The 24,328-nt window shown below is 60.7% G+C and overlaps 1 protein-coding gene across 1 annotated transcript in view; it reads right to left on the bottom strand.

The window, feature by feature from the left end:
* Positions 1 to 23,229, bottom strand: part of Cpne2 (copine 2) — a 38,460-nt gene extending 15,231 nt beyond the window's left edge. The window contains exons 1-10 of the mRNA XM_026395636.2: positions 23,151 to 23,229; positions 9,600 to 9,814; positions 7,212 to 7,391; positions 5,689 to 5,763; positions 4,344 to 4,415; positions 2,990 to 3,073; positions 2,694 to 2,783; positions 1,781 to 1,879; positions 1,332 to 1,418; positions 398 to 457 (exon numbers count right to left, since the gene is read on the bottom strand). Of these exons, the coding sequence (XP_026251421.1) occupies positions 398 to 457; positions 1,332 to 1,418; positions 1,781 to 1,879; positions 2,694 to 2,783; positions 2,990 to 3,073; positions 4,344 to 4,415; positions 5,689 to 5,763; positions 7,212 to 7,391; positions 9,600 to 9,779 (927 nt within the window). The 5' untranslated portion in view covers positions 9,780 to 9,814; positions 23,151 to 23,229. The remainder of the gene's footprint in view (positions 1 to 397; positions 458 to 1,331; positions 1,419 to 1,780; positions 1,880 to 2,693; positions 2,784 to 2,989; positions 3,074 to 4,343; positions 4,416 to 5,688; positions 5,764 to 7,211; positions 7,392 to 9,599; positions 9,815 to 23,150) is intronic.
* Between the last annotated feature and the right edge of the window lie 1,099 nt (positions 23,230 to 24,328).

The following is a 24,328-nucleotide window of genomic DNA, read 5'->3' as shown; positions in this document are numbered from 1 at the left end:
ATAAGCCAGGGAGGTGTGACGGAGGAAGAGGGCACCTCCCAGGGGAGGTGGCAGCGCAGAGCCCTGGAAGACAGAGCTCGGTGTCCGGGGACAGACAGGAAGAGTGGCTGCAGAGGGGGAGGGGCAGGAGGGAGCAGGGGAGGCGCTGGGCCAGTGAGGGGAGGCTCCGTGGCCCATGGGGAGGGACTGGCTTCTCTCAGCTGCGCCCTGACCTGCGCTAAGCCCCATCTCAGCCCCTACACCAGGTAAACCACCTGTGCCCTCCCTACTGGGGCCAGTCCCACCTCTTACCCCAGGGAAGTCCTTCCTGAAGTTTATCCAAGTCCCTCCTGCTGCAGTAAACCCTCAGGGAAGACCACCACTGGGGCGGGGTGCGCGGAGGAGTCGGGAGCCTTACCGTGAACATGAGCTGGCAGCCCCCCAGGATGTAGTCCAGGAAGGAATAGTCTCGGTGTATCTGGAAGGATCAGGGGAGTCAGTGGGTCCCCGGGATTTAGACGTGAACGCCTCAGGGGAGTTGGGACTCCCAAGGAGGCCATCGAAGCAGGTGGGTCGGGTCTGACTACCACCAAGCCAGGACCTCTGGATGCCTGGGCCTTCAGAGCAGCGGTTCTCTCAGTGGGTGGGGGGCCCTCGGGGGCAGGATCCCAGGGCCTAGCGTCAACCACAGCTGCCGACTGCCCCACAGGGCGAGCCTCCACTCATTGGCATTGGAGTCTTGACTCCTCCGGCCCTCGCTGCCTCCCTGGTTAACAAAGAGCGAGAGCAGGGCTCTCGGCCACAGCTGCCTCTGCAAGTTACTGCAGCTGCTCAGCCACTGTCTGGCTGGCCCACGGTGTCCCCTGCCACCCAGTGACTCGGGAGGCAGAGACGGGGGAACCCAAAGTTTGAGGCCAGCCACGGCAACTTAGCAAAACCCTGTCTCAAAATAAATAAAACGGGCTGGGGACATGACTCCGTGGTAGAGCACCCCTGGGTTCACTCTCCAGTACCCCAAAACAAACCAAAAATAAAACCCCAAAACTCAAAGCTCTGTATTTGATGACCTTCCCCTCCTTTGGGCAAATACGGGCCTTTCAGCTTTGGTGGATGACAAGGGTCTCTTCAAAATGAATGGATTCCAGTGAATTCTGAAGTAGAGGAGGGGATAAGGGCTGATGGGAGGCCGTAGACTGAGGCTCGGTTTAGGTCACGCAGCCAGGATGTGACCCAGGTGGGATCTGCAGCTAGGCCTTGCCGGCGGCAGACCCAGAGCCCAGACGGCCTGCTGGGGCTGTGCCCCCTGAGCTGGTGGCCCTGGCTGGCTCACTCCCGCCCACTCCACGGCTCACCGTGCAGGAACGCAGGACAATGACGCCCGAGTTTTTGTAGCCCTTCTTCTTCCTCTGCTTCTTGGGGTTGATGCACTCCAGCTCCAGCTGCACCAGAGCAGGAGGTCAGCGGGGCTCCTAGGGGACGGATCCTCCCCAGGGCGCCCTCCAGTCTCAACAGAGGGGCAGCCTCCCGGACGGCTGCACCAGAAGTGGCAAGAGGGTCGAGAGGAGGGGCTGGCCTCAGGGGACCAGGGGACGGTTCCTCGGTGCTCACTGGGGCAGGGCATCTCGATTCACCCCCACCCAAACCCTCTCTCCCTGGGATGGACAGAGAAACCGAGGCTCAGGGAGACTGTGCAAGGTCTTGCTCAAGGTCACGCAGCTGGAAACGATGGGCAGTGTGAGCCCGGGATGCCCCTCCCCTGGCCCCTGCTGTCCCGGGGTCCAGGCACATGCACCCAGCTCACCGGGACGCCGTCGCGAGCCATGCACATCTGGGACACTGACGTCTGCAACTCGCCAATGAAGTCGTGGCCCCCGTCATTGTCATAGTCGTAGCACATGACCTGGGTGGGTCCACACAGTCACCCTAGAGCTGTCCCCAAGCGGTGCCCTCTATCCCCTTTCCGCTCCCAAGCAAAACCCGGGTCTTCTGTGGGTGGTCCCTCTCCCAGCCTCTGCCGGGCTGGCTGCAGGAAGTCCTGGACCGCCTCCTACAGGAAGCCCACGCGGCTGCTGGGCGAAGGAGAAAGGGTGCCCACCCAGGAACGGAGGGTGTGGCCTGGGGCCCTCTCTAGCCTGAGCACAGGGACCCCCACTTTAAGTGACCACACTGACTCAGCTTCGTGCCACTGAGGAGGAAGGCAGGATGCGTGTGCCCCTTCTGCTGCTGGGTGAGGAGAGGCCCTGAGAGGGAAGCGCGTGGCCCAAGTCTCACCACCGCAGCGGCAGCTGCAGGACTAGAACCCGCATCTCCTGGAAGCCCATCTAGGGATCCCTGCCTGGCCCAGCTGTCACCCCACCGGCCTGCTCACACCCCTGCCCCTCAGGACTGGGGACTTTGGTGACTGGTGACCACTGTCCTCCCCAGGTGACCACATGTGCTACAGTTCACCGCTCCTGAGATGTTTCCACCCCTGTAACCCCAGCTCTGCAGCCTCCTGGAGGGTGCGGCAGTTTTAGAGCAGAGGCTCATGCAGGTGGGGATCCTGCCCAGGTCCCCAGAGGCCAGGAAGACAAGGACTCAGGGCTCCAGGCTCCCATGCTCCCTCCCCCAAGGTGGGGTTCTTTCCATCTTAGGAAGGGGCTCCCGGGATCCCTGGGTAGACCAGGAGGCCCCATCGGGCAGTGGGGGAGCAGGGCCCCCAGAGGCCCCCTCACCTGGATGGGCTTCTCCATGTCCCCATCACACAGGGACACCAGTGGCACGGTGAACGGCTTCCACACGGGGTCCAGTGTGTACTTGATCACCTGTGGGGGGACGGCTCTGGTCAGGCTGGCCGGGGAGGACGGCAAGTCAGGATGGGGACATCCCCAGGCGCACTTCTGGGGAAGGAGGGGAGCAGCGGAGGGTCTCCCAGGGCAGCTGCCTGGCCGGGATGGCAGAGCCCCACCCTGAGCGGCTGGAGGTGGCTGGAGGGCAGACCCACTGTGACCCCCAGGCCCCGGGCCCCCACCTCAGTCCTGTGCACCAGCATCCATTTGCCATCGTCCCCGGGTTTGTAGAATTCCAGGAACGGGTCCGACTTCCCAAAGAGGTCCTGGGAGAGCAGAGGGATGTGGGCGAAGGGCACAGCCCTCCCAGCTGGGTCCCCAGCCCCCTGTCCCCATCCCCTCAGCCTCTGCAAGGCTCAGCTGGAGACCTGGGCAGCTGGAGCCCACCCGGCAAACACATGCCATCACAGGGTGGTCGCCGCAGCCATGCTTGAGCCCCGAGCCCCTGAGTCCCCAAGCCCCGAGTCCCCGAGCCTGCAGGGGCTGCAGCCACAGCATGTGCAGCAGGGCGGGGCTGCAGGAGGGCGCCCGCTCCAGCACAGGGCCAGGCACCCGCAGGAGGTGGCATTTCTTTTAGGAGCATCTGAAAACCTAGAGCTCTCCGGCTGGTGGTGCTGGAGGGATGTGCTGGCCTTTAAAAATCAACGTATTAAGTTGAAGAAAAGCAGCACTCTGAAGAGGACACAGATGAAGGGGACAAACACGAAAACAGACGAGACTCTTTGTGAGACAATAGTGTCAAGGAGACAAGTAGAGAACGAAAGGGCGGGCCATCAAAGGCCACTGCCCGAGGAGGTAACATGGAAGCACAGGTCTGATGTAAGGAGGGAGCCGTGAGTGTTCAAGGAAGTGTCCCGGCAGAGGAAAGAGCAAGAGTCAAGGTCCTGAGGCAGCAGGGCACGTGGCGCATGCTCTAATCCCAGCAGCTCAGGAGGCTGAGGCAGGAGGATTGCAAGCTCAAACCAGCCTCAGCAACTTGGTGAGACTCTGTCTCAAAATAAAAAAATAAAAAGGGCTGGAATGTGGCTCAGTGGTTAAGCGCTCCTGGATTCAATCCCTAGTTCCCTCCCCCACTGGGTCCTGGGACAGGAGTGTGCCTGGTTTAATCTGGGAACAGTGGCCAGGAGTATGTAGCTCAGGACCTAACACATGTGAGGCCCCGGGTTTGATCCCCAGCACTGCCAATTGAATAATCAGGATGGCAAAGAGGCTGGATTGGTTGGAGGGTAGAGGAAGAGGTGGGGTCAGAGTCGGGGCACTTGGGGCACATCAGGTAGGGGCCCCACAGGGCACTGAGGACCCTGTGAGATGGGGTGCTGCACAAGTGGGATCCCACTGTGTCCTGAATGCCCCAGGTGATGGGAAGCTCCCCGTCTCACAGGTGAGGAGGTCTTCATCTGGAGTGGCCAGTGGGGGCCTATGCAAGGCCTGTCCCCAGGGGACAATGAAGGTGATGGCCAGAGAGAGCCAGGTGACACAACCCCAGGCCAGGGAGGGGACCCTGCTCCTGGTGGAAACCCCTTCCGCCTGCCTCACCTTCTTGTCCAGCTTCCTGCCCGCCAGGCTCAGCGTGATGACCCGGTTGTCCGACAGCTCCTGGGCTGCGATCTGCAAGGTCAAGGTCAGGGCCGTGAGGGGAGGGTCTGCTCCTCCCACCCCCCACCTGCCAGGCACAGTGGGTATGGGGGGGGGGAGGAGTGAGAGGGGTGGGGCCAGGTGACCTCGGACAAGTTTTTTGTCTTCCCCAAAAAACAGTTTCTGTCATCCAGAATGAGGAATCAAAAGTGGCTTCATGTGGCTCAGGGGAGGGGACCTGGGGCATGAGGGACGATGAAGCAGTGACTAGACCTGAGCTGAGGGAGAGGTTCTGGGCCAGGGAGCAGCAGGACATGTCCCCCCTGCAGCCCCAGAGAGCCCGGAACACCCAGGGTCAGCAACTGCAGCAACCTCATGTGCCATCAGGGAAACTGAGGCCGGGGGAGGGAGCAGGGCCACCAGAGTTCCCTCAGCTCCGAGGGTCATCTACCCTGCGCGCCTTCCCCAACCACCCACCATGATCCTTGGACCCCAGCCCAGCCAGGGCTGGACCAGCTGGGAACAGGAAGCTGGCGTGGAAGCGCTGAGATGGAGCCATGGTGACCACGGATATCTGGGGGCTGGGCGGGGCACTCCAGGCGACAGGAAGAGAGCAGATGGGGGTCTGTGGGGTGCCCAGGGTGTGCGGTCAATTCAGCTTGCCCGGCCCCGGCATTGGAGGGAAGGGGCAAAGAGTCGCCCGGGTGGGGCTGCAAGGCTGGGGCAGCGGGGTCCCTTAGCTTTGAAGGAAGGAGCCACCCGGGGTGGGAGCGCCAGGAGCACGGCGCCCCTCCTGCACCAGCACCAGGGACAATCTGGCTAGTGGGGCTGCCCAGGGGACTTCCTCTTGGGTCTCTTTTCCCTCATCCGCTAACGGGGGTTGCCCTGCCCTCTGGGGCTGCGCGCTCATCCCTGAGAAGGGGCTGCGCACCGGGTATCCTTGTGCATGGCACCGCAGGGGAGGCACAGAGCACCGCTGAAAACCAGAGCCCCCCACTGTGTCCCCAGGGAGGGCGGTGGCAGGGACCCGTGGGGAGGGGGCTGGGAGGGAGCTGGAGCCGCCAGGGAGGAGAAGGAGGCCCCGCCCCAGCCGCTTTGGGGGCCTTCTGACAGCGGCCGGCCCCCAGCGCATCGTTTGTGGCCGCCTGGAGCCCGTTGCTAAGAAACCTGTTGCTAAGTTGTAAGTTGGGCCTTTTTACTCCAAACAAAGCTGGTGATTATCTGCCGGAGAAGGGCCCATTGATGGGGGAGGGCAGCAGCGGGGCAGGGGCGGGTGCTGGACGTGGAGAGCCGAGGGGGCTGGTACCGTGATCAGGCCCTTCCCCGCGGGCTTGTCGTTCATCAGCAGCAGAGGCCGGGTGATCTTCTTGCTGGAGACGATCTGGTGACAGAGAGAGGCATTCAGGGAGGCCAGAGGGACAAACCCTCCACAGGCGCCATTCAGCTGGCCGCCTCCTGCCAGGGCTGCCAAACCTTCACCTGCAGAGTCTGACCCTGGGAGGCTGAGGGCCACCACTGCCAGCCAATCAGAGCAGCCAGGACACTGGCCAGAGGGGGGGGGGGCTTGGGGGTGGCCTCCTGCAGTCTGGCTCCACTCCCCCGGCTCACCCCAGGGAAGGTCCTCAGGGCTCCAGCTCTAGAGACCACTGCAGGGTGTCCTCCCCCAAGTCCTGGGAGGGCCTCCTCTGGGCAAGCCTGCAGGGGAGGCGGCCTCCGTCTTTGTGTTTTCCTTGCTAACAACAGGCGTGGGGTTCAATCATAGAGAAGGGTAAAGTGAAGCACATCAGGAAGTTCCCTTCCTGTCCCCTTGTCCCCACCTGCCTCAGGGGCCTCCGCCCTGGTTTCCTGGGTAAAGGCTGGGTCTTCACGCAGGTCTGAGGACACACCAGTCCAGGCTGCTCCTCCCAGGTCCACTCCCCACCCTTCTCTGCCTGCTCTGGGCCCCATGCACTGTGTCACCTGGCTCTCTGTCCTTTAGCTTTTGGGGGTTCAGCCAATGGGGCCACCAGCAGTAGGATGGCCGAGGCCGGGGCTGGCGTGGCGAGAGCTTTGTCACTGCCCTGTCCTGAGGGTCCCTCCCCTGGCCACAGCTCTCTCCCAGCCCCTGCAGTGCCTGGCGCTGCCTCCTGAGGGCCGGAGGTGGTTAAGTCCACCAGGGCCAAGTCCGGGGCTGCTCTGCTGGCCCCGCTGGTTCCCTGTCCCTATACTTAAGCTGACATCCAGCCAGACCCTGACTGTACCCTGCTTCTCACACAAGAAGGGACCTCAGGTCCTGCCTGCCCTTGCTGTTTTAGTGAACATCTGGCTCCCCACGAGGCCCTCTTTCACCCTCCCGGTCCCGCCCCATCCTTAAGTGAGACTTGTGACGTTCAAGTCCATCTGGCCAGGGCACACGGCCTCTCTGGCCTCCAGCAGCTGGCCAAGGCCCAAGATGGATGGGAAATGTGGTCCAGAGAGGGCAACAAGTGGCCGAGGTCACACAGCGCCAGCTAGCGCAGGACTGCTCCCAGGGGACCTGGTTGTGCGCAGGTGTCCAGATGAGGCAGTCAAGGCTACACCCGGCCACCTCTAGTCCTGGGATGCTCTGGCCACGTGGGACCCACAGTGCGGCAGCAGTTGGTGGCACTGCGTTTGGCTGTCCCTTCAGATGGGAGCTCTCCTGCCTGGCACCAAGCCCACCGGCTGTACCCCCGCTCTGGTGCCTGCTGGCTCCCCCGGTGGTCTGCATCTGCACTTGGGGAGGCAGGGAGAGCAGGTGCCGGGAGAGACTGCCCGAGGGAGGGGCTACTCCAGGGAAGCTGGTGGCATCGTGGGGGCTGCCCAGCTCACCGTGCCCAGGCTGCAGGAGAACTGGCCCAGGAAGTCATGCTCCTCCAGCTGTGTGCTGGACCTGTCCTGGTCAAACAGGGCAAACTTGAGCTTCTGCACCTCCTCAAAGTGGTAGTCGAGGACAAACTTCTTGGAGAACGCAGGATTGAGGTTGTTGACCGCCGTTTCCGTCCTGTCATACTGGCAGAGGGGCAGGGCGGTGGGAGTCAGATTCAGGGCGGCTGGCTTGCCCCTCTCGGGATGCCAGAAAGCACTCTGCCAATCACCGAGCTCCGACTCAGGGCCAGGCTGAAGCAGTCACTACCCCAGCTCATAGATGAGAACACAGGAGCACAGAGAGGTGAAGTGACTTACCCAAGGTTGAACAGCCAGCAGGGCCAAGGCCAAGATTCAAAACCTGGATCTGACTCTACTACCCACACTCTTAACCCTTCAGCCCTAGCTCCATTCCCAGGTACCAGGGTAAGAGCTTGGGCCCTGACCCTGCTGCGTAAGTGACAGAGGGCAAGTCCCCCTCTACATCTCGGGGACTGGAGTCTCTGTAGTTCTTAAACTTTTTACCTTGGAAGAGACGGGGCAGTTGAGAGGAAACAGAAAGAAGGAAGTGGGGGGCCTGGGGAGAGGTGGGTCACAGAATCCACACCCAGGGACGGGTGTTTGCATCTCCTGCCCCCACGTGGAGACTGAGTCCAGGGCGGCTCTTTTCATTTTGAGACAGTGTCTCCCAAGTGGCCTAGGCTGGCCTCACCCTTAGGATTCTCCTCCTCGGTCCCCGGAGTCCCTGGGGTACAGGTGGGCACCACCACGCGGGGCTCAGAGTGAGTTTCTGGTTCCGAGTCCTGGAATCCTGCCCCAGAAGCCCGGTGAGGACTGTGCGCCTCCCTGTGGGCGGTGGCCACTCTGAAACAGGAACCCGCCTCCCGGCCTCTGAACGCGGACGCCCCAAACCACGGAGTCTGGGTGACGTCTATTTTGGGGCCCGGGCTCTGTTGACTTTCCTCCCACCCAGTCTGTTTCTAAGGCTTGAGCAGCAGCCACACAAGAGGTCTTGGCCTTGGGCTATTTTTAGCCAGGGTGGCCCACTGGGTGGGAATGGAGTCACTGGGAATGCCTGAGTGGGGGGCACCCTGAGGGGCACGTGGGGCTCCAGGGGTCTGGCACTGAGCACCGGCACAGGCCTGGGCCACCCCTGGAGATCTGGGATGACCCCACATCCCATTTCCCACTTCCTGCGGCACCCCCAACAGACTGGGTGACACAGAAAAATCCCCACCCTCCAGGTCCTATTTCCCCTCTGCAAACAACAGAGGGCAACAAACCAAGCACCATTTTTTTTTTTTTTTTTTATCACAAGCAGCAGCCAACATCTGCCGGAGGCCTTTGGAATCACAGTATTTTCATTTAGTGGCTCACCATGACCCAGTGAAATATTTACTTAAAAAGGAGGCTGAGGCAGGAGGATCGCAAGTTCAGGGCCAGCCTCTGCAACTTTAGGAGACCTTAAGCAACTTAACGGGACTTTGTCTCAAAATAATAAAAAAGGCCTGGAGATGTAGCTCAGTGGTGAAATGCCCCTGGGTTCAATCCCAGGTACCAAAAACCAAGCAAGATCCATATGTAGTCTGAAAAATAAACATGCATACAAAACTCTCTGGCTACCAAACCAACAGGTGGGTGCCTAACCGTTGGGACTGTCTTTAGGTTTCAATTAATTTTCTAAATTGGACACTAGGAATGTAGTTCCCTTTAGCAAGAGGAAACAAAGCAAGTTTCAACACCTGAAAGCGAGGGGTTGCGGAGTCTCCACCGCCTTCTCAGGGCGGCTCCCCTCCCCAGGCCCCGGGCCCAGGCTCCAGCTCACCAGTCCTGGCCTAGGACACCCGCCCGGTTCCCAGCCTCCCTCCCCCGCAGCAGGCTCCAGAAAACGAAACCCCCATCCCACAGAGGAGACAGGCTCAGAAAGGGAGAGCCCCTTATTGGGGCCACACAGCAGGGAACAGCATTGCTGAGGCTGGAACCAACTCTAGGGCCCAAAGCCCGAGCGCTGACTGTGTGCTCATTTAGAGACAGGGGGAGGGTTGTTTAAAAGTGGAAGGAAGGGAGCATTTTGTAAAACTATAAAATTTCTAACTAAGTTACAACCATTTAAATGTTACAATATAAAACAATGAATATAAAATCATAATTGTGCATTGATGGATCATGATAATTTAGGGATATAATCATTTCAGTATTAGTTTGAAGAGGCGCAGTTTCCACGTAGCCTCCCTTTGCCACCCACATTCTCCCACCTCCAGGCCTGAGCCCCGGGGTCGCAGGTCCAGCGGGGAGCCCTGCCCAGCACCCGGTCCTGCCTTGCCCAGCGCCAGCGCACACGCAGGGCCTCACCTCCATCCACCTGCCGTTGTTCTCCGTAAAGAGGACGCAGAAGGGGTCGGACTTGGAGGTGACGTCGCGGTCCAGCAGGTTCTGGCCGCTCACGGACAGCTCCACTCTGCACACGCAGTGCTGGGAGCCCAGGGGGGTGGCCCCAGCCCCTGGGGCTCCCCCACCGGCTATGTAGGCCATCGGGGTTGGTGGTGGCAGCAGCAGCTCCTGGCAGTCTAGGGGAAGAGGGGTGAGGGTCAGGAGGCTGCCCCTCCAGAGGGGGTCATTGTCACCTGGCCTGAAGGGCGTGGGAGAGAGGGGACGCGGTGTTGGGGGGAACCTGGGCCAGAGGCTTGGGGGAAGGAGAACGCACAGGATGCACCACAAAGGAGCCTCCTGGAGGTGGGTCTTGTTCGTCTTTGGAGTTTTCTGTTTTGGCCACTGTTTACCTGTGAGGGACCACAGTGCTGCTCACATCAGATCGGCAACGCACCACGGGACACAGGCAGCCCGACATTCACGGTGACACTCATGGTGCCAGGGGGAGCTGGGCTTCTCCTGAGCAGTGAACATGCCGGCAGCCTGTGGCTACGGGGCCACGCACGGGCGCTCAGATTTCCCTCATTGCTTTGGCCACCAGGAAGCCCACTTCCAGTAGCTTATTCAAAAGGTGACCTTGTTCGTTGTTTCTCATGCTCATTCTGCATCTCCAGCCCAAGCACAGTGGCTCCGGCACAGGGAGCATTGCGAGTGCGTTCGATGATTGAAAGAAGGACGAATAGAATACAGGAATGAATGAACGTGGACCAAGCTCACATTCCTCAGATCCTGCCCGCGCTGGTCTTGACGGTCAACAAAGACCCACCCTTCACTACTCCCGGCTTCCCCCAATCCTGGGCCCATGTGCCCCTCGGCTGTGGAGGCTGCTCCTGACACTGAGAGTGCTCTGCAGTCCCTCGTCCCAGAAGACAAGTTGTCCCCTGGGAGCAGGAGGGGAGGAACCAGTGGCAGTGAGCTCTGAGTCCCCCGCCCCAGCCCTGTAGAGCCCCCTCCCCCCTTGGTGTCTCTGTTTCCTATCTGCTATGTGACATGAAGGCACATCCCGTGAGACTCCTGCGGTCAGATTTCACTCTCACTAGCAGGTGCCTGCTTAACCCAGGCCCACCACCCAGGTGGACGAGTCCAGCCCTCAGACACTCACCCCACAGGGGCCAGCTGCCAGTGCCTCGACTCCCCTCATGGTTGAGTGGATAAATGACCCTGCACTTCCCCAGAGGAGGGAGAAGAGGAAGATGGTGGGAACCCAAGGTCCTGTCCCTGTGCTTGGAGCACAGATAACACGTCGCTTTTACAGTCTCCCTTCCCCCATTCAGTCTCACGGGGCAAGTGGTAGCAATGCCCCATTTTCCAGAGGAGGAAATTGAAGCTCATTCGTTTCCTCCAGAGGGTTTACTGAGCAACTACTAGGTCCCAAGAACTGTGCTGGAGCTGAAGACCCTGCAGGAAGAAGCCAGTCCTCTGAGACTCCTGGAGAGCCCCGATCCCGCCCAGCGGGGACACAGTAAGGGTCCAGAACAGCAGCCAGGTCCTCTGGGGAGCTGGGTTTCAGCCCGAGAGTGATGGGAAGTTTTGGGGGCAGAGCAGTGACATGATCTGATTGGTCTATTTAAAAGCCTACTCGAGCCTGTGGGGCAAGCCAGCTGTCAAGCTAAGGAGACGCAGCTGCTGCCATCCCTGCAGGAAGGACCATGTCACAGTCACCGTGCTGGGTGCACCCTCCCCCTCTACCCTTGCCGCAGCCCACTTCCCGAGCGCCAGTCTCTTGCTGGGCCGCTGCAGGCCCTGGTTTGCAGGAGGCCAGGCCCCCTCTTCCCCCCAGGGCTTGTCCGGCAGGGAGGGGATGTGGACAGTGAGAAGCCAGTCCTCAGCTGCCCGCTCCCGCTCCAGGACAATCACAGGAGCCCGAGCATCAGCACGGCACCGCAGTGTGCCTGCAGGATTTATTCTTGTCGTGTAGAGATCAGTTTCACTGGGGGGCGGGGGGGCATCAATGCTCACTCCACCATGTGCAGCTGGGGGCGGGGTGCAAATCCTCGGCCAGGCAAGCGGGCAGACAGGGGTGTCCTGCCCATGTGGCTGAAGGCGTCTGTTTGTGCTCAGACCTGCCCTGGGGGTGGGGGTGGGGCAGGATGACCACCATGTTACAGATGAGGAAACTGAGGCCCAGAGAGAGGAAGAAAACTGCCAAGGTCCTGTGGCCAGCAAAGAGCAGAGGCAGAGTGTGAACCAGGTCTCTGGACTACAGGGCTAACAACGCTCAGTCTTCCCACCAAGGTGGGGGATGGCTGGGCATTAGGGGGCCATTCGGGGAATCGGCCAGGCCAGTGAAGTCTGAAACAAAGGGGCGGCGTGGTGACCAGGACTGCAGTGCCGAGGAAGCCAAGGACACCCCCCAATCTGAACAAGTACCCAGGCCCCAGAGTGCCCAGGGTCACCAGCTCCTCCAGGCGCACGTGGTCCACACCCCGTATCCCCCGCCATCACCGATGGACGGCTCTGGCTCGCCCACCTCCTCTCCACTTCCGGACCAGCCCCTGCTGCTGGGCAGGAGTGGGCCAGTGTCCACCCCAGCTCCACGCACTTCCTGACCCCGGAGGAAAAACACGAAGCCACTGGCCCGCGAACTCTCTGGGGCCACTCCTTCCATCCCCGGTGTCGGCCTCCTCCCTGTCCACACCTCTCGCCTTGCCTTGGTGACAACACTGGCCCCAGGCCCGGTTCCGGGCATGGTCAGGAGGGCCAGGTCACAGCCAGCCACTGGCTCGGCCAGGATCAGCTCACAGGCCAGCTGGGGAGAGCCGAGGATGACTGATGGGTGGGGAGGGGCCTCCTCCACCCTGGGCGCGTCCCTCATCTTAACTCACCCTCTGCCAGGAAGCTCCTGGAGGCTCGAAACGGGGAGCACATGGTGCCAGGGCTGGGGCAGCAGGGGTCAGAGTGGCCCTCTGTGCCAGCCCGGCAGCAGGCAGGCCAGCTGGACCCTGAGGCCTGACGCAATGGAAAAAGAAACCACAGCTTAGGCTGCCTGGCCCCCTCCCCTCTGCCCCAGCGGGAGGCGGGCAAGGTGTCATTAAGGGAGGGTTGGGTCTGCCCTGCGCATCTGGGCAAGATGGACGCCTCCCAGGGCAGCACCGCCCCACAGGTAATTTGAGGTTTTCAGGCAGGAGAAGGGGGCACAGGAGCCCGGGCCTGCTAGAGGGTGGTCCTGACTCCTGGCACAGATGGGCACAGGCCTGCCGTGTGACCAGGCCCCCTGGGAAGCAGCCTGGTGGGCGGGATGAGGAGCCAGGGGTCCCTTGTAGAGATGGGGTTGCTGAGGCAAGGCCAGGGCAGGGCCTCGCCACCCCAGGCACAGGCTCCTCGTTCACCCAGCGGGCAGCCCCTGAGCACCCGGGACTATGGCAGTGAATAGGCTCCGGGAGTTCAGCACCCCAAGACCACTGTCCCAGCAGCCTGGCTTCCCGTCCCGAGGCAGAAGGGCAGGATTTGGCGACTCTGGTGCGGAGCCCAGGTCTAGAACAGCATGGTCCTAGCCCGAAACCTAGTGACTCACTCTCCTGACCCCTTGGCTTCACGTCCCCTATCTCACAGAGCAGCTGAGGTCACCTCCAAGCAGCCTCCGGCCTCTGCCCTCATCTCTACTTCCCGGCCTCCGCTGGCTGGGCCCTGTCATCTTGGGCCAGGCCTTGCCCCAGCTCTGCCAGGTCTCCCCGGAGCCACTTCTCCCCATAACAGAGCCAGAGGGAGTCTTTAAACATATAGATGAAAACCTTCCAATGCCTTCTCCTTTGAGGTCACGTGAGCCCCCTGATCCTGGCCAGGCGGGTGGCTCATGCCTGTAATCCCAGCGAGTTTGGAGAATGACAAGGTTGAGGCCAGCCTTAGCAACACGGTGAGACCCCCAGCAAAATTTAGTGAGACCCTGTCTCAAAGTAAAAAAGTAAGAAGCGCTGGGATGTAGCTCAGAGGTAAAGTGCCCTGGATTCCATCCCCAGCATTAAGAAAAAAATTTTTAAAAATAAAAATCCTCTCCAAGCAGAAAAAGTCCTGCCTGCCTTACCAAGCCCGACTCATGCCCCTTCCCTGGCTCCTGGCCTCCTCTCTGCTCATGTGCCCACCTCTCCCTGCCCCGTGGCCCCTGCACTCACTGTTCCCAGTGCCAGAGAGGAGGGGTCACAGAAGTCAGCTTGAGGCCCCGCTACGTGGCTGAGGCTGACTTTGAACTCTCGATCCTCCTGCCTCAGCCTCCTGAGATGCTGGGATTACAGGTGTGTGCCACATGGTACCCCTCCCCTAAAAAAAAGCCAGCTCAATGTCACATCCTCGAGGCCTTGCCTGGTCCCTCGAGCCCGCGTCTCAGCTCCATGCCGTCTCCTTTCCTGACACTGCGCTGTATGAGCATGTTACGTGTTTGTCCACGTGCCTGGCTTTGTCATTGGCCCCCTAGAGCACAAGTCCCCAAGGGAGACACCAGCACTGTTTCTCCAGCAGGAGAGCAGCTTCTGCCCAGGGGGTGCTCCACCAACAGGCTGAGGCTGAGGGGCCGGGAGCCGGTGACCACAGGGAGGGAGGCACCTGGGCCCAAAACCAAGCCTGCCGTCCCTCCATCCTCCCCACTGATTGAGGAGCTGCTAAGCTGGCTGGGCAGACCCCCGACTTAGGGGTGGCACTGCTGGGCAGACAGCAGGAGTGGCAGGCACGGGGCGGGGGGGGGGCGGGGCAGACAGCCAGGGGGAGGCTCAATGGGGAGGAGAGCAGCTAGAAGGTGAGCAGCAGGTCAAGGTGGCCAGGGAGCAGCGGCCCCACTCCTGAGAGTCTCAGCCAGTGGGCACTGGGGCTGGGTGACCGTGGGAACGCCCCCAGATCTTTTAGTGAGACGCATCAGGCGCCATCAGAAAAAGCACGTTCAACTTAGTATTTGCAAAGTGAAAAAGATTCCGTCGCAGCGTCAACTACGGGAAGCAAAGCTCTACAAAGTCTTGCTGGTGGCAAAGACAGGGCTTGGTCCTCTGGTCAGTACCAGGCAGCGGTGAAAAGCAGACTCCGGACTCAGACGCTGGGGTTTGAATCCCTGGCTCTTCCATTACCCGATGTGTGATCTCAGGCAGGTTACTTGACCTCTCTGTGTCACCCTCTGTAAAACGGGGACCATAAACTCGCTTCCTAGGGTGTCGTGAGGACCAAGTGAGATAAACACTTGGAACACGCTCTGCATGATTCTCGTGAGAGGCGGGAACAGACCAAAACCTCCAGGGATGAGCCGTTCACACGGAGCCGGCAAGGGGCCAAGGCTGGTTGAGAAACACGGCTCCAGGCTCCCCTTCTCCACTGGAGGACAGAAGCCAGGGGTGGCCAAGCTGGTGGCTGGGGCCAAAGAATGAACAACAGACTGGGAACAGGAACCTACAGGCCTTCCAAGGTGGCCACCTACCCTTGGGTGTAGCGGCTGCTGGGCCTCTCAGGGCTTCCAGAAGATCCTGTTGGGGAAGTGGTGCTCACCTCTAACAGCAGAGCTGCCAAAGTGGCTCCAGTGTGGTCCCCACACAGGGGGCCGTGTGTCTTCAGGAGCCGCTCAGGAGCACAGCATCCTGGGCACCGCGGAGACCAGGCAGCCTAGAGTGTTGGAAAAAGCCCTCCAGGTGACTCTGGCGTGGGTTGGCATGCACAAATCACGGGTTGGGCGGGCAGGTGGGGTTCTAACAAGCTCCCAGGGGAGCACAAGGCCCCAGATCTGAGGCCTTGACCCACCCCAGCGGTGGCTCTCCTTGGCTTAATTAAGCAGATGCTCTTCTTGGCCCCCAGCAAGCCCTGCCCACCCAGAACCCTCGACTAACCAGATACTCAGTCCCCACCAGCCCCTGTGGCTGCTGGGTCTGCAGACCTTGCAGGGGTTTGGGAAGGGTCTTGAGTGCAGCTGGGTCTAAACTGGGTCCCTTGCCCCATTTCCCAGATGAGAAGACTCAGGAAGCCAAGTGGTAACTGATTAGTCAGAGTTCTCCAGAGAAGCTGAACCAGCAGCATGTGCAGAGAGAGAGACTTATTTTAAGGAATTGGCTCATGTGATGGCGGGGCAGGAAGTCAGGAATCTGCAGGGCCGGGCCGGGGGAAGGCTTGAGCGGCGGGCAGGGCTTCGTGCTGCAGACGCCAGGGCCCGTGCCTGCTGGAGAAGTCTCGGTCTCTATGCTGAAGGCCTTCGGTTGGTTGGATGAGGCCCACACGTCATGGAGGATAATCCGCTTTATGAAAGTCTTCTGATTTAAATGTTAATCTCATCTTAAAAATACCTTCACAGCAACCAGTGGACCGGTATCCAACCAAACCATTGGTCACTGTAGCCCAGCTGAGTCCAACACGTAAAATCGGCCATCAGAGCAACCTTTAGCCCCCAAGGGCACAAAAGTAAGGCGTTGGAGTGAGGTTCTGGGTTAGCCCTTCCTGAGTGCGGGAGCTGAGAGAGGGAAGGTGGGTGTGGCCACGCTATGGAGAAACAACCTTCATAAAAGCCATCATCCTAAGGCCTGGCCCAGGAGCTCTCATTCTGAACCTTCCCAGCATCCCTGAGCCGGGCACCGTCTCTACCCCACCCCCGTATCCAGATGAGGAAACGGAGCTCCGACAGGGCAAGGGTTCAGTCTCTGGCTCCCAGGCCGATACCACTCCCGACCACAGGACGGATCCACACCGGCCCTGACGTGACTCGGGACAAGTCATGGGTCTTTCTTGTCCCTCCAGGGGAATCACAGACTGCTAAGCACCTGGGCTGGTCCAGCTGCCCGGATGCTCGCCTCTTTCTTTGCTCCCTCCATTTACTCAGCTCGGTAGAATCAGATGCCAAAGAGCCACAAGTTTCCAAAGCTGACAGCGGGGACTTTGGCAAGGACGAGCCACCAGAGCTCTCATGGCTTGCCAGGGGGAGCGGAAATCGGTGCCATCACTTAGCAGAGCTGCTCTGCAGAGCCTACAACAGCTCAATAACGGCCTCCCTGGGATGACCAGCAAGGCTCAAGGGAAATGTCCACAGATGGCCACCAAAAGGTGTGCACCAGAATGTCCCCTGTGGTGGCACTGTTCCTAATGGCCCCGGGCTGGAGCCCCTGCCCGCCCGTCCCCACCATCAGAAGGGAGAAATAAAGGGTGTTTTACTGAATGGTACACAGTGGACACGTAATGAGCCCGAAGGCGGCCCGGGCACACTGACAGTGTGGGTGGCCTCCCATCGTGCTGAGTGTGGGGCACAGGACGGAAGGGGGCGCCGCCTGGTGTGGGTGCACATATGGATGGTTCAACGTGGACCAGAGACATCTAGGCTATTGAAGGTGAGGACCCCAGGAGGACAGGTAGTGGCATGACCGACAGGAGGCCTGGTAACCCAGATGTGCGGGCCAGGGGCTGCCATCCAGCTGTGCAGGCAGGCTGGCCGCTCCGCTTTCTGTTATTCAGAAATACAATGTTTAGGGACGAAAACCAACAACTCAGGGCCCCTCTGCAGAGCCCACTGCTTCCCGGGTCCCTGAGGGGCAACCACCCCGCTGCTGCCACACGGTAACCACTAGCTTAGGAAATGCTGCCCTCGCTGGAGCCCAAAGAGGGGACCAATCTCATTTCATCTCTGTTGTTCCCAACACCGAGAGGCAGAGACTGGGAGCGGGACAAACGCTGCTGGCCATGAGGAAGAGTGAAAGGTCAAAGGAAAAGGACCCGCGACATCTTGGGATCCCATGGAATTACAGCGGACTCACAAAATTCCCGGATTTGGGAATTCTGGGACTTGGGACCCTGGACTGAAAGGCGTCACGGTTTATCTGCCCTCATCTTCCAGCCACACGGGAACCCGTACATGGCCTCAACATCCTGGGGGGAGGGGTAGCCCACTCCAAGTCGCCGCTGCTCCTCTGGACCCTCCTGCATGCCTGCGGCTCACCTCCCACCAGGCGGCTGCAGCCCTCAGGGCCAGCCTGGCCACTCTGGACCAGCCGAGGGGCGGCACCTCCCACAAGTCCCTTTCCACCTTCGCCAGGGCACCGCTGCCGTGCTCTGAAGACACCGCACTCTGCCGGGCAGCCAGGCCATTACAGGGATAAATATAGACGCAGACAGCAAGGCGAGGAGGAGGCAGCGGGGGTCGGATCTGATGTCCCCCGGGCTGGCTTCTGCCACGCCACACTCAGGGAAGCTACCCGCCATCCCCGCCTAGTCACCAAGCTCTGTCCTGTGGGGGAGGCCCTCCTCCGGGAGCCCCAGGCCCAGCCCCAGGCTGTCACTGCAGGGACCAGCCCAGCAGGTGGACAGGCAGCCTCCCCCGGCCCAGGGAGGCCACAGGTTAGGGCCAGTCCTGCTCTCACCACCTCTCCCTTCAGGGCCTCGGCTTGTCATCTGCCAAAAGGGCTGGCGGTACCCTGCCTCCTGCCTCTGCCTCCCAGGAAGCCCTAGGGATGGGCACGGCATTTCTCCAGGCTGCGCTGAGTGCTGTGGGGACTCTGGGAGTAGGGCTGGCCAGGCTTAGATGGAAGGCCAGGCTAGTGGAGGGTTGGTGACCACAGGGCCTAAGTTATTCAAATGTGGCTTCTCTCAAAGGGAGCTTTGGAGAGGGTCAGAGATCGGGACACAGCCCCAGAGTCCTCCCTGTGGTGTCCCCCGCCCCCACCCCCAGAGGAGTGCCACGGGGCAGTAGGTGCCAGGAGGCTCCTAATCCCCAGGGTGAACCCAGGCAGGCTCCTTCTCCTGGGTGTCTCCATCTCCCTGCTCATTCTAGCCTTGCGGCTGGGGCTACAGAAGCCCCTTGTCCTCTGTGGGCTGCTCTGGGCTTCTAGTCCCAAGTTCCACCCAGAATCTCCGAGCTCCCGGGCCTGGAAAGCCATCGGGACTCGTTCAGCCCCAGAATTCCTCCGCAGGCCCCTGCGGTGGCTGTGCACTGGGTACATCCCTCAGGAGAGGAGGCCCCTGCCATCTTTTCCATGGCTCCTTGTACTCAGTGCCCTCAGGCTGCCCACCCCACATCCTGGCATGCCAAAGAGCCCCACATCCTCGGCCAGCCAGTGGTGGGGCTCTGAGCCCAGCACCAGGCAAGAGGCCGCCACCCAGGGAAGCAGCCCAACCTCAGGCCCAGGCCCTCCTCGGGCCAGGCCTTGTGGAGAGGGCACTGCCAGCTTCTCCCGCTCCTGGAGACGGGACTCAGCACTGACGGATGCCTCTGCACACCTGGTCCTGTTCGAAGGGCGTGGGTCTCCCCGTTACCTCGGGAGATGGGCCCTGCCACTATCTCCATTTTATAAATCAGAGAACAAAGACACAGAAGTTTCATAACCCACCTATTATAGGCTGGACCGTGCCCCCCGCAGATGCCCCCACACCTGGAATGTGAACTTAGTGGGGAATATGGGAGTCTCAGATGTAATTAGTGAAGATGAGGTCATTCTGCAGTGGGGTGGCCCTGAATCCCATGTGACTGATGACCTTAGAAGAGGACAATGTGAAGGTGCAAGGGAAGATGGCCATGTGAAGGAGGAGGCAGAGGCTGGAGCTGCGATACCACATGCCACGTGCCACATGCCAAGGGACGCTCAAGCCTACCAGGGCCTGCAGCACGTGGGGAGGGCCCCCCGGAGCCTGGCTCCATGTCCAGCTGCAGCTTCCAGCACTGGAGAGAACGATATCTGTTGGTTCAAGCTCTACAGTCCCTGAAAACCAGAGTCGGGCGGCCACCCCGCAGCCCGTGCTCTGCTGTCAGCACCCTCTGGGGCTGGTCCCAGGGACATGGCCTGAAAGACTGTCCGGCCCGGGGGGGGGGGGGGGGACATCTGCAGGGAGCTGAGCACGCTCTCCCCTGTGTCTTGGAGACAGACAGCAAGACACATTGGGCAGGCCAGATGTCCCTAGCTCCTGGTCAGCCACAAGAGCCATCCAGGGAGACAGCGGAATTGTGGGGAGAATGGGCTCCTTGAATGCTCCACGTCCCCACCCCAGGGCCTCTGCCTGGGCTGTCTCCTCCATCCTGGGCCCTTGTTCTTTTTTCGTCCATTCAAAGACATCCACTGAGCACCTACCTGCCCCAGGTACAGCTGGGATGCAGCCACGGCAGAGACCAATGCCCTGCTCCTGTGGGTTCCAGTCCTTTAACATCTCAGCTCAAAGGTCACTGCCTCCCTGAGAGGCCTCCCTCACGGCCGCAGCGCCGCCCTATGGCAGTCACTGTCTTTACGACTCTTTGACTCTTTATGACCCTTTTTTTTTGGGTAATTTGCTCATCTCGGTCCCCCACCCCCAACTCCAAGCTCCGGAGCTCAGGGGCTGAATCTGCCTTGACCATGATTGTCACCAGCATATACAGCACAGTCTCTGACCCAGACCTGCTGAACAGGAAATGGGTGACTGCAGGCGGAAAGGAGATTTCCTGTTCTTAGGACGCCTATTTCCTACATGCAAAACTGAGGTCAAAGAGGTTAACCAAGAAACAGTTCAGGTCACACAGGGAATGGGGGACTCTCCCCAGCGCACCTCGGACCCCTCCCTCCACCCCTCCCCTATGGGGGGGCAAGCAATGGCAGAAGGTGATGCCTACTCCCCATTCTTTCAGGGCAGGCTGAATCTCACCTTCTCTCAGACACACACCTGTCCCTGCCCCTGCCATGGGTGACTCCGCTGCTCTTGGTGATCCCCACTTACCCGCCCCCGCCCTCAGCCTAGTGATACAGGGATCCCTCCAGAGACTTGAGGGCAAGCTCATAATTCTTCCAATCTCCTTCACCCACCTTCACAGACTTCATTTAGCAGGGGCTACAAAACAAGAACATTTATTGAGCACCTACTGTGTGCCACGTGCTGTTCTAAGTATAGGGACATAGCCCTGTCCTTGTTCTTTTTAATGGAACTGACACCCTTTGATGAAGGAGGTGGATAATAAACTGAGGTACAAATAAACAAATAGGGTGATCTTGGTGGCAAATGCCCCAAGATAAATAAAGCAAGGTGATGTCACAGTGGGACAGTGGTGCTATCCTAATTAGTCTCATCTTAGACCCCAGAGGAAGAAGGTATGGACCAGCAAGTGGAGAAACAAAAATTTTAAGACATAAACAGCGATCTCTCCGTGTCTGGATTGCATGGCTCCTGTCTCCAGGGAGGGCTGGGGCGGAGCAGGCTGCCTTGGAGGATGCCAGGAGGGCTCCTGAATGCAGTTATTCACTGATGGGCTCACTGATGTCCCTGTGAACAAGGATCGCGATAGCTAGTGGTCACCAAGTGCTTGCCGCGTACCAGTCACGGTGCCGGTGCCGGCACACAGGCCCCTCACCATCCAACTCCATCCCACCAGGACCTTTAAAGAAACACACCATCATTCTGAAACAAGATGAAGGTCTCCAGCATCCGCTCCTTCTAACTGACAAGAGAAACTGAGGCTCCGTCCCGACCTCTTCTTCACTTCTGCACCTCAATTTAAAATCTCCAGGCATCCCGGGTTGGGGAGCCCTTGAAACACCACCTGAGACACCATACTTGTCGCTCATGAAGTGCTCCCCACTTTGCATACGTGTCCCCCATTCCCTGGCCCCAGCCTCCCAGGAGGCTGTGAATTCCATCATGTCATACTTTGCTTCATTTTACAGATGGAAAAACCCCAGAGCCCCAGGAGGGGGTGAAGAGCAGGAAGACAGGAAGTCACAGAGGCAAGGAGAACCCAAGCCTCCTTATCCTTGGCACCCCCACCATCTCTCCTTGGAGAAATCTGCCTGGGTGACCCCTCCCACTCCAGCAGCCTGTGTCACCTGCCTGGGGGCAATCCCGGAGCTCACTGGGCCCCCTGCCAGATGGATCACATAAAACCACTCCTTTATGCTCCTGCCTAGGCTCTGGGCAGACCCTGGGTGATGAGCCCATTTTACAGATGATGACACAAGCGCTCAGAGGATTGGGGCCATGGTTCTGCTGCTAGTCAGAGGGCAGCATTCAGAGCCAGGTTTCCTGTGGCCCCCCACTGGGGCTGTCCACAGGCAGTTTCCAGCTGCCAAAGATCACAACCCTGGCCAAATGCCTGCTTTCCCATGAGCGAAGGGCTCCCGACCATTTACCCACTACAGCAATCTCCTTGACCCCTCCTCCTGAAGCCAGGAGGCCCTGGGAGGGCAGAGGACACTGAGCTGGGATCCAGAAGGTACCTCTGAACTCGGCTCAGTCCTCAGGCACTGGGGAACACCACAACCTCCCTCCTGGACAGTGAGGAGTGAGGCATGATCAGATGGTCGCCCCCTCCATCTGTTGCCTGCCTGCTAAGATCAGGGTGACCCAGTCTCCAGGTGGCTCCCATGGAGCCCACACTGTGTCCTCTCTGAGGCCATATTCTCCAAGGGGAAGGGGGCTGGATTATTGACTCAGCAGCCCCAGTGCCTTCCATAGGGGATGGAGGAGGGAAGACGGGGAGAGTCCTCCACCAGGGAGAGGACTGACCCTGGGCTGGGGACTTTTTCCAGGTGAGCCTGTCTGGCAGTAAGGCCATGGCCACAGAAGCTGTGGATGCCCCAAGAGGCAGAACTAGGTCTCCACCCCTAAGTGACAGTCCACACTCCTACCTGATGGAAACCTGAGAGCAGATAAAACAATGGGCAGCTGGTCTAATTCCCCCAGACCTTGTTCCTTCCCCCCAAATACCTACGGTGGAGGGAAGAGGGAAGTCAGACAGCAAGAGGGACCCCTCACTAGCTACCGGAGCCTGGGTTCCTCTTGTACCTGTGGCCTTGGGCAGATCTCAGCCTCCTGATGCTGGAGCCCCCCCAACCCAAAGAAGAGCTTCCGAACCGGAAGGGGCGACGCTGAAGAAGGAAATGGGAAGCGTGAGGAAGAAGAGAGTAAGACCCCTCTAAATTCCGAGAAGAAGAAGCATCGCTGCAGGGACGGGAAGGAAGAAAGGGCCTCTTTCTTTCCCTCCCCCACCCTTTAAACACATAGGTGCCAGACAGCTTTTGCGCAAAAACTAGTTTGCAAACACACTCCGACTTCTGGGAAGCTGCCCAGCTCCACTCCCCCTCTTCGCTCGCCTTCCGGGGCTGGGGACCGGCCCTGGGGCAGTTCCCGGGGCAGGGCTGGGGTGGGGCTTGGAGTGGGCTAAAGGGGCGCGCCCGGCAGCCTGCCCGACCTCACGCCTTTGGCAGCTGCGACGGTGGCTGGCGGGGGGACCCCACCTTCCGGACGCCCTCCAGGACCTCGGGGGAGGGGGAGAGGTAGGAGAGTCCCCGAAACAGCTGGGCTCGGGTCCCCGGGGCGCCACGGTCCTCCAGCACCCGGCCGCGCTCCCTTCCCCGCAGTGGGGGAGAAGGCGGGGCGCCCCCCCGTGGACGGGTCGGAGCCTCCGGGCATCGGAGTCCGAGCGCACACTGGTGGCCCGGGTTCCCAGCACCGCGGCCCCCGAGGGGAAGAGGCTCCCTTTGGCGGGCCAAGGGCGCCGGAGCCGAGTCCCCAGGCCGAACTTGAGCGCTCGCGCCACGGTGTCCCGCCCGCTCTCGCCCGCGGGGCCCCACTCACCGTGCGTCCCGCGGGCGCCGCCGCCTCAACACGCGGCGGCCGCTGCCCGCGCCCCGGGCAGCCGGGGCATCCCCGGGCGCTGCGCTGCTCGCCGGGCCCGCGCGCGCCGGACGGCTCAGGGCGCTGCCCGCGCGGCCGTGGCCCGATCGCGTGCGCTCCCGGCCGCTGGGGTCCGGTCCTCCTCCCCGGCCGGGCGGCGGCGGCGGTGGCGGCTCGGGCTCCTCCCTCCGGCCGAGGGCGGGTGCGGGGAGGGAAGCGCGAGGCGAGGCGGGCGCTTCCTGGAGGGGCGAGCGCTCCCCCCGGGCGCAGCGGGGGCGCGGTCCCGCTCAGAGCCCTGGCAGGCGCGGGGCGCGAACGCTCGAGGCCCGAACCCGAGGGTCCGATCGCTTCGGGCGGGAGCCGGGCCGATCGCGGCGCCGCGAGTTCGCGCCCTCCCGGGCCTGCTGCGCCTCCGCGTCAGGCACCTCCGAGCTCGGCGCGCTCCGCGCTCGGGGTTCCGACGCGAGAATCGAGGGGTGGGATCCCCGCGCCTGCGGGGCTCCAGGGCGCCGCCTGCTGCCTTGACCCCGGGAGCCGAGCGGCGCGGCGCGGCACCTCGGAGAGACGGCACGGGCACGGTTCTGGACTTGTTGGAGCAGCACTAGGACCGCAGTGTTTTCTTCCATTTTTATTTTTTCCCTTTCAATAGCGTTTTCTTGCCTCCAGAGACTGGGAAGATGACATATGTCTGACACAGACGATAAGATAAAGACGTTAGGGATGGGGCTTGGGGCTAGTCCCTGAGAGCAACTTGGCGTCTTTAAGGCCCGGAACAGAGGCCTCCCCTTCTGTGAAGGCTGTCTTCTGGAAAAGCCACCGGTTCTTAAGAAATGAGTCTGTTGCTGGGCACTTAAGCTGCTTATAATCACTTGGTGGCATTTATGGGCCCTTTGGGCAATTTAACCACCAGGGAACAGACAGCTGAGCCTCTGCTAATCAGATTGGGGGAGCAGAACTGTTGCGGGGAGCTCAAGGCCACACAACACCCTGCCCTGGGGCGCAAGGACTGGGCTGCGGAGGGTTAAGACCTGGGCTTGGGTTGTGGGTTTCCATTCCGGGCTGGTGAGGGTTAATGGCAGAGCCTCACTGCAGCCTGCGAACCTCCCTCCGTGTCTGAGTCACTGGCACTTAGCAGCCTT

This window comes from Urocitellus parryii, chromosome 15, assembly GCF_045843805.1.
Source record: "Urocitellus parryii isolate mUroPar1 chromosome 15, mUroPar1.hap1, whole genome shotgun sequence".
Classification (NCBI taxonomy): domain Eukaryota; kingdom Metazoa; phylum Chordata; class Mammalia; order Rodentia; family Sciuridae; genus Urocitellus; species Urocitellus parryii.
This window is presented reverse-complemented; position numbering and strand designations above follow the sequence as displayed.